The sequence below is a fragment of the Varanus komodoensis genome, unplaced genomic scaffold (assembly GCF_004798865.1).
Source record: "Varanus komodoensis strain SLA01 unplaced genomic scaffold, ASM479886v1 scaffold10, whole genome shotgun sequence".
NCBI lineage: Eukaryota > Metazoa > Chordata > Lepidosauria > Squamata > Varanidae > Varanus > Varanus komodoensis.
The window spans coordinates 8706841-8716600 of record NW_025335269.1 but is presented as its reverse complement, the minus strand read 5'-3'; the positions used below and the strand labels follow the sequence as shown (position 1 = coordinate 8716600).

Here is a 9760-nt window from a genome sequence, read left to right as displayed (position 1 = left end):
TATCTATTTACTATTTAGACTATTGCATTATTGTGCAATAGTCTAAAAAGTATATTCCTTAATTAAAAACACTTTATTGCTAAAATATGCTTACCATTATGGTATTTCAACAGTAACATCAAAGATCACTGATCACAGATCACCTTAACATATATAATAATAATGAAAAGGTTTGCAATATTGTGAGACTTACCAAAATGTGACACAGAGTCACAAAGTAAGCAATGCTGTTGGAAAATTGGTGCCAATAGATTTCCTCATGCAGGGTTGCCACAGACCTTTGACTTGTAAAAAACACAATATCTGCAAAGCGCAAGAAAGTGAAGTGTAATAAAAGCTATGCCTGTAATGCACTTTGGTTTTTATCCTCCTTATGTACAAGCCTGGTTAAATAAACGAAGTTTGAATCTCCATAATAAGGGAAAGAAAGAGAAAATATGACTAGAAAAAAGGAATGTTGTTAATTTTGTTAATATGAACCAAAGACAGTTTTCCTGTTCTGATGCAGAAATTTAATGCAAAAGTATTTCAGCTTTTGCTAATCCATATATCGCAAGCAAGTAATTTGTCTGTGCATGTAAGTTTTGCAAATCAGTCATGCAATACACTGGAAAAATAGTGCAACAAAGACTCACAAAGTCAGTGGTTCTGTGTGTTAGAATATGTGTATTTTACATTTCCGTTGAAACTCTGAATACTCATTAGATAAAGTTTCCTCAGTAATGTTTACAGAAGTTAGGCGGATGCCAACACTGATGGCACCACTGTAGCCCTATCTGCAGCTACACTTCTTTACTATTGCTGACTTGCTTTTCCAGTGCAAATACTTAAAACCGGAGACCCCTTGAAGGCCATCCTAAGCAGGTTCACTGCAGTGAATGGGAGATATGCAAAAGAATATTGGCACTTTGCACAGCTTATGCTCATTTTAACAGAGCTTGAACAGAAGAACCTTTCCATTCATTGTGCTTTTTATCTTTTTTTATGGAGAAAGTTCTTGATAAAATATTATGTAACTAGCTTGTAAAGCTGGGTAGGGTGCATTTAAGAGTGGAACTGTGACACTAACATCAGCAATTGCATCATGTTTTTGTTTTTGAAATACGCAGCTGGAGCGCAGTTACAAGAGATTTACTGATTTTTATGCTAATCGCCATAGTGGAAGAAAATTGACCTGGTTGTATCAGCTATCCAAAGGGGAATTAGTTACCAACTGCTTCAAAAACAGATACACTTTACAGGTAAGGTGCACCTGGTGCTTGTAAAAAGGTAGCTGCAGCTCTCATTTATGCTGTGCATAAAAGCTTGGAAGCTTCTATTTCTTCCTCCTTCCCCATGTATGTATGAAGAACTTATGACTAAAGAAGGGCACTTTAATGCCTTTCTTTTGGACGTAGTGTTTGAACTTCTATATCGATGGGGATCCCTGAACAAGGGCCATAAAATTCACACACTCTTGCTATAGATCTTCCCAAGTCCTTGCTGTACAGGGTTTTATAATAACACATTTGAAGGATTAGCTTTGGGTCAAGATATGTGACAATTAGCTTGCTTGCTAAAAGAGGCTGAAAATGAAATCTAGGCAAGCTATTGTGTAAACTTGCTCATTTAAAAACTTAGGCTTTTAAAGTATTCTCTTGGGCATAAAGGGGCTTTTACAAAACAGCATATGATTTTTACTCAGAACTGAAACTTTTGGGAAAAATCAGTAATTAGGAAGGAGACCTCATTCAATGTGTTGTTTCATTTAAACAGCAAATGGGAAAAACAGCTTAGTCCAGGAGATCAGGCTTTTTTTTAATTGGTTTGTTTATGGAACAGGTAAATTTCTGCTTGAATTTCCTTCAAATAAAAATTTTATCTGCTTTTTCTTGAAGGCATCAACATTCCAGATGGCAATTCTATTGCAGTATAATACAGAAGATGCTTACACTGTTCAGCAGCTGACAGACAGTACTCAGATAAAAATGGTAAGTTTGTATCACATTAACAGTTGCTTTTGTTACCGAGGAGTTTTGATTATATTTTGGCTCTGGGCCACTCAAAACCTTACGGAAATCTTTGTGTTTCTTATATTCCTGAAATCTATCCTCCTGTTTTGGCAAGAGCTTGCATTAAGTGGAAAATTTAGTGTTTTGAAAATCTCAACTTCTCATTTATTTCAAAAGCTAAACAGGTTTTTATTTTTTATCACTGAAGATGGGCTTCAAAGGCAGTATAGTCAGGTGGACTTTCCCAACCTAAAGAAAATTCCTGCAGGAAATTCCACTAGTTAAGGTGGAACCTTGAGTGCCTTTGTATTTCCCATATCTAACAGAAGCATAGCAAAATGGCATATGCTGCACAACTCCCCCCCCCACCCCCACCGCTTTTGGGTAGGAGGGGAAGCTGAGTTTCATTTACCTTGGTACTGAATTTTTGCTTTTCTTAAATGCAGTATATATGTTGCCCTGTAGGTTACCAGTAGAGTAAAACTCAAATGTACAGATGCAGTGTGCTTGCATAAAATGTTCCATCTTTCTATCCTGTCAGTTGTAAAGAATATAAAGATAAGATTAATTATGTCATTTTTTTACTACAAATGGTATGAAGAATTACTTTTTTTCCTTTCTGACATAGGATATTTTGGCACAAGTTCTTCAGATTTTACTAAAGTCCAAGTTGCTGGTAGGTATTCTTGGTTGTGGGTGGGGGGTGGTGATGGATTATTTGTTGTTATTTTTTACATTGCTTCCATGTTTTCCTTCATAGGTTTTGGAAGATGAAAATGCAAATGTTGATGAAGTGGAGTTGAAACCTGACACCTTAATAAAACTGTTTCTTGGTTACAAAAAGTAAGGAAGATCAACTAGTATTAACTACATGCACAAAACTGGAGCAGATTTCCAGAGCTCCTGTTTTTTTGAGACTGTGGGTAGTCATTAGAAAAAGTAATGTAATGATTGTAATAAGTTTGTCTTGGAGGCTTCCAGTCAGATCCCATCTAGCCACAGACACACAGCTCTGTTATTAGCATGACAAATGAATGAGCACTTATTAGAATTGATTGTGGACCAAATACATTTTGGCCATTGCTTGGTGCAATAGCAAATTGCTACAATATTGTAAACAAGGTTTAAGTTGTATAAAATATGTTTCTAATGGAAGCATTTTTGAATATTGAATGTTGTTTTGCATCTAAATAGTTTTGCCAGAGTCAAAGAACGGAAGGAGATGAAGCCTGACGGTCAGAGGGACCGCTAAATGACTGCTGCCCCAGTGCTTCCTGAGCTGTCAAGATAGTATCTCTCCAAATCTCCATTAGGATCCTACACAAAATGGGGTTCTCATTTGCTTAGGAGCTGGGCATATTCTGCTGTTAAAAAGTACTAACCTTGAAATAACTGGAAATGCCTCAGCCCAGAGCTCAGTATGTATGTCAGGTTTGCTGCATGCACTGGCAGGGGATTGCATGTTGTCAGATGTTCTTTTGGTTACAGCCATGAGAAGGCCATGTTGCAGTTCCTATGTTGTGGCAATAGTTGAATGGATCCACAAGGAAAGGCTGCTTACCAGCTTTGTGAAAAAAAGCAAGATATGCAAAGTCCTGAAGACCTGATATCTAAAAGCAAACTTGTTGAAAAGCAATTTTAATTTCTGTGTGAGCTTCAATAGGAAAGGAATAATCAACTTTGCCAAATGAAAAACCTCTGTAATAAGAAGAAATATTGCATAACTCAATTTTCCATTTGTATGGGGCGGAGAGGAGGCCAACTCTAGTTACAATAGTTTTGAAAATTAGTTTTGCTTTCATAGAGTTTGGGAAGATAAACCTGCTTATGATGAGGGTAAGAGAGGGCAGCTGTCTTCTAAGGTGCTTCTAGGATAGCCTTTTAAGAGAAGTAGGATCAAATTAAGCAAGTTGTCTTGAGGGCTGGGCTGACTAGTCTGCATACCCTGAAGTGTCAAGAAGTACTTTAAATAGCCTGTGTAGGGTGCAGTTTGGGAGGGACATCCTGCAGCTCATGTCTAATGTCATAAACCACATGAAAGTTAAAAATAGAGCCTCTGTCAAGAATGATCTTCCCCTTCCCTGGCAACCTGCTGGATGAGGAAATGAAAGAGAAACCAAAGGGAATGTCAGAGGAAGGGGACAAAAGCAGAGGCCTGCCCATGTTTGGCATTAGTCGCATGCTTGACAGAGTAGCCTTAAGGGAATGCACCACAGCGTATGGGTGGAGAAAGATCCCCCCCCATCCCTGGTTCAGATCAGCAATTTTCTTCTTTATGCCAGAAAAGTAGTAGGTGGGCTAAGATTCATACAGAATTTATGTGAAAGTAAAACTCTGTACAACTTCCTTTAGTTTTTATTTGTGCCTAGAGCAGGGCTAATTATTTGCTTGCTTATTTTTTTCTTGGCAGCAAAAAACTGCGGGTGAATATAAATGTGCCAATGAAGACTGAACAAAAGCAGGAACAAGAAACAACACACAAGAACATAGAGGAAGACAGAAAACTACTGATCCAGGTGACTGAGGAGCTCATACCATGCTCAAAAGTTCTTAACTTTGCTGATCTTTTTTTTAAAGAGCTATCTCCTGCAGCAGGCAGAATTATGGAGTTTTCTTTTGACGGAGAGTCTTAGATTTCGAAGTCAGGGTTGATCTCCTCTAGGACTGACCGGTTTGATCGCCTTGCAGTCCAAGGGACTCGCAGGAATCTTTTCCAGCACCACAATTTGAAGGCCTCAATTCTTCGGCACTCAGCCTTCCTTATGGTCCAGCTTTCATAGCCATACATTGCAACTGGGAAAACCATAGCCTTGCCTATACGCACTATACTTATACTTGTTTATACGAGTGATGTCTCTGCTTTTTAGAATTTCTATACATTGGTTATTAGTGGTTAGTATGTCTTCTGTTACTGAAGTTGAACAGGAACGTGGCAAAGCACCATGGGTTAAAAGGTGCTTTGCTAATTGACAAAGGACTCTTAATTGGAGGAGTTCCATGACAGGTAAAGCTGCTTTGTCCACAGGGCTGTAACTGTGGGCAGACATTGGCGCCAAAAGTGGGTATGATTATTTTTTAAAATAAAAGCTTATAATGAACTTGCCATGCAAAACATTGGTTCATATAACTCAGCATGGTGTATTCAGACTGCTTTTGTATGCCTCTTGACTGTCCTAGCACTGCTGCCTGAGACTCTTTTCAACTGGACATTACAGGAATTGAAAGTGAGGCCATCTCTGTGCAAAGTGTGCGTGCTACCTACTGAATTTTCCCTTAGTAGAAAGGCAGGGTTGCTTACCTGTAACCGTAGGTCTTTGTGTGGTGCATTCAAACAGTGGCCTGTGTGCCTGCACAGTCTCTTGATCAGGGATCTAGTGTAGTTGGAGTATTTTGGCAGTAACACTCCCCCATTGTCCCAGAGCACATTTGTCCAGCAAGTTCCTACTTGTTCCCTCAGGTCCTTGAACACAGCCTTGGAACTGACGGAAATTCAGGTGGGGACAGAGGGTGGGTTGTTTGAACATACAAACAAAAACTTGAAGGACTAGTTAGAGGTAAGAAACTTGTATTTTTGTTTTGCAGTCTGTGTGTATCACACACATGGGTAAGTAGCAAGTTGGCTTATTAGAGGTGGGTTGATGTGTTATTGCAAAAAAGCATGCCCAAAGGAAGAAACAGCTCCAGGACAGATAACCTGCCTGTAGTAACTGACAAAGGTTGACTGCCTCAACCAGGTACCTGCTCACCAGTTCTAGAAGTGAAACACCTTGACTAAATTTCACCAACATAGTCATTGCCTAGGTCAGTGGTCCCCAACCCGAGGCCCTCAAGTTCTTTCTGTGAGGCCCTCCAACCTGGCTTGTTTCCTGCTATCACCCTCAAGACATTTTCCCTCAGACCCACACTGTTCTTTCTGCCTCAAGCAGCACCATCTACTGCTGCTTTTCTTTCCCTTTCTTACAAAAAACACAATAGCAACATTGTTTCTTCTGGTCACAGTTGTTGCTTCTGTCAGGCCTGGCTTGGTCTTACCCACCATACTAGCATTTTGGCCATTCTGGGTGCCTTGCTAGCCAGTAGAGCTCAGGTACCTGCACTTTTCAGCCTTTTCATTCCCCCTCTCCATGCATTACCATGTTGAAGGCTATATATATGTTTAAGGGAGATAAAGCAGCTGTGTGGACAGGTACAGGAGATGATTTTGCTGTAAAAAGATGGGAAAAGGAGAGTAAAAGGCCTGGGAATTTTGCAAAAATGATACAAAGTATCCTTTTGCATACTGAACATTTCTAGAGTTTTCACCCATCAAGTGGCTTCCAAGGTTACTGGGGAGGTTGATGCTTCAGGCAAAAGCAGTCTTCCTTCCTCAAGAAGAGCTGGTTGCTCTGAGTTTTTGCCATGCTTGCTTTGCCTCTCCTCCCACACCCAGTCCAGCTAGGAGTCTTCTCTTGCATCTGTGACTGGGATGAGAGGGAAGGAGTACTCCCTTATGAGATTCCCCTTCCCACATCTTCCTCTAGTCAAATTCCCTTCCCCTGGCTGCCATTTTGCTTCTCATGACTGAGGCTTGTCTGGCAGGCAATGATGCACCCATATAAATTGAAGCCAACTTAATGGCATTTCCTCTGATTCAGCTGGTAGGCTGTCCTTTCATTCACTCTTTCTCTCTACCTGCCCTTTTTTGGAGGGCCCCCAATTTTTGAAGTATTAGCATGGGTAGATTTAAACCTCAGAGCAGTGTGTTTATTAAGAAATAAATCTCATAGTATTCATAGTATGTAGGATTGCAACTCTGCCATCTGGTTGTCAAATTCAAAATCCATTAAAAAAACCACCTTTCTAGTCTGTGTATATGTATTCCTGAGAACTGTAGAGGCAGGGGTCTCGTCTCTTCTTTGCCATGGTCAAAATGAAAATCCCCAGCTGACAGCAACCAGAGTGTGGTGGATTTGATGGGAAAGGGCAGAGTTAGATCCCTAAAACTATACTACTCATATTTTTATTTATTCAAGGATAATACTGAAACTCTGCAACTGCTGCTCTGCTAAAAGTTCTGTAAAGATGTCTACAAAAGAAAGTGCTGTTTCAAAGAAATGAAAAATTGTACATGAGCACCGTGCACTTCGGTGTTTAGTCATGCCGGCCACATGACCACAGAAACTGTCTGCAGACAGACGCTGGCTCCCTCAGCTAGGAAACTGAGATGAGCACCGCCCCCTAGAGTCAGACATGACTGGACTTCACGTCAAGGGGAAACCTTTACCTTTACCAATTCTTTAATGACAAATGGACTACTGAGTACTCCTTTGTATTAAACAAGGATAAAGTAGTTTGCCTGATACGTCGTGAAACTGTCTTGGTATTAAAGGAGTACAAAGTTAAAAGGCACTTTGAATCCTATCACAAGAGCTATTCAGTATATCAAGGGGAGGTGCAAGTGAACAAGATAAATTTTCTTAAAGTCAGTGTTTTTGCAGCAAAATTGTGTTAGAAAGCACACTGAAGAGAACCTGCCATCTGTGAGGGCCAGCTATCATGTTGCTAAATATATTGCTGAGAGTTGTAGGCCATTCACTGATGGAGAATTTGTTAAGAAGTGCATGGTTAAAGTAATGGATAATATGTATTCTGATAAGGTACCCTGTGTTAGTTGTTTTGTTTTTTCTGCATCTACAATCACTGGGCATGTTGAAGAGCTAGCACTGATGGTAAAGGCAAAAAGTTTTGATTTTTATTCTTTGGCAATAATATTAGATGAGAGCAATAATATTATAGACACCGCTCAACTACTAATATTTATTGAGGGATAGATTCCAACTTCAGTAATACAGAAGAATTGTATGCACTGCGCAGTTTGAAAGGCACTGCAACTGCAAAAATCATATTCTTGAAGGTGTGTGAATCAGTGGAAAATCTTGGTCTGAGTTGGAATATATGGAAAGGCATCACGATTGATGATGGTGGGAAGTAAAACTGCTATAGTTACAAGAATCAGTGAAGAGATGTTGAAATTAAACACTACACTCCCCATGCAATTTCACTGTATCATCCATCAGCAAGCCTTGTATAGTAAGATTCTTCAGTGGGAAAGTGATGTGTATTGTTTTATCCAGCATTAATTACATCAGGCATCTTGGTCTTTACCCATCATCACTTTCAAAATTTTCTCTCAGATTCAGAATATGCAGAATATGGAAATGTATTTTACCATGCAGAAGTCAGGTAAAATTGCTTAGCACAGGCAAAGTCCTCAAATATTTTTTAGTCTTCATCATTTATTTATTTATTTATTTATTTATTAAAACATTTTTATGCCTCGGGGCGGCTTACAACAATAAATTAAAACCACTTAAATTAAAATATACACATTAAAATAACAATGATAATTTAAAAATAATATAGATATGTATATATACACACACAATAAGCCGCCCTGGCCAGATAAAATTCAATAGTATTAACATTTAAAATGCTGCTTAAGTAAAAAGTTGATGTCTTCCTCAAGGAGAAAGGAAAAGGTCAAGAAGTACTTTCTGATGGATTTTTGATTTGGTGTTCTTAACTGATATCACAGAGCATTTGAACAAATTGAATCTAAGGTTAGTGAAAAGGAAAGCTTATGTGTGACGTGTTCTGAACTGAAAGCTTTTGAAGTAAAACATCTTGGTGAAGCAAGTAAGTGAAAGTAACTTTTCAAACTTACCGTGCTGCAATGAACTAAAATTTGAGAAGAATGAGAATTTAGAATTTAATGTTGAAAGAGGAGTCAAAAGAGTTGAAAGAGGATATCCAACTGAATACAGAATTCCAGAACAGATTCACTAATTGCCATAAGCATGGAAAAGAAATAAGAATATTTCAGAATCCATTTGAAAGTAGCATCAGAAGATGCAAGTAACTTTTAAAAGATGGAACTAATTGAATTGCAAACAAGTGATCATCTCAGAGACATTTGCAAAGAAAATAGTCTATTAGATTTTTATTGTGGTCTGCCTGAAATATTGAACAACTTAAAAGAAATTTGCTGCAGGCATGCTTACGATCTTTGCCACCTCATACTTCTGTGAACAAACTTTTTCCAAGATGAAAATTGTGAAATCCAAGTGTATGTCAAGGGTTACAGATGAACATTTACATGACATTTTAAGGTCTGTCACAAACCTTGACTTGGACATTCAATGCCTTGGCTAACAGAAAACAGCCACAAAATCACACTAACTAGGTAAGCTTATGTAGCTAGATAAAAGGATTCCATAGCAAAATATTGTTGCAAAATGGATTGCATTTCTTCATTGACCTCTGAATGTTTACTTTTGATTTAAATTGGTAGGTTGATTTTGTTACATCTTCATTTAAGATGTGGCCCTCTTTAGTCATTGGACATTCTGTATGCAGCCCCCATGTCCCAGAAGGTTGAAGACTACTGGCCTAGGTGGAGTGAGCCAAAACATGGTCCAAGACTGCAAGGCGTGATCACTAACTCATGAGCCAGCTTGATGCTAAGCAGTACCTAGGAGGGACATCTTTAAGATGGCACCAGCAATATCTGACATCCCTGGGGGGTTGATAAATGGGATCAACCTGCAGACTTCATTGGATCTACCTGCTGAAGTGATCACTGCAAACTCATCTTCCAGGAGAACTAGTGAAGGTCCACTTTTGTCAGCAAGTTGGATGGTTTGGAGTCAGAAACAACAAAACAGCTGATAGACTCCATGCCCATCCTGGGCACTGTATCAGTGGAGTGAGTTTTCCTAGATGACTACATA

General features: G+C 39.0%; 1 protein-coding gene across 1 annotated transcript in view; it reads left to right on the top strand.

The window, feature by feature from the left end:
- The window catches only part of CUL1 (cullin 1), a 55258-nt gene that overhangs the window by 40462 nt on the left and 5036 nt on the right, over positions 1 to 9760 (top strand). The window contains exons 8-12 of the mRNA XM_044419121.1: positions 1110 to 1241; positions 1878 to 1970; positions 2620 to 2667; positions 2752 to 2834; positions 4402 to 4507. Coding sequence (XP_044275056.1) covers positions 1110 to 1241; positions 1878 to 1970; positions 2620 to 2667; positions 2752 to 2834; positions 4402 to 4507 — 462 coding nt within the window. The remainder of the gene's footprint in view (positions 1 to 1109; positions 1242 to 1877; positions 1971 to 2619; positions 2668 to 2751; positions 2835 to 4401; positions 4508 to 9760) is intronic.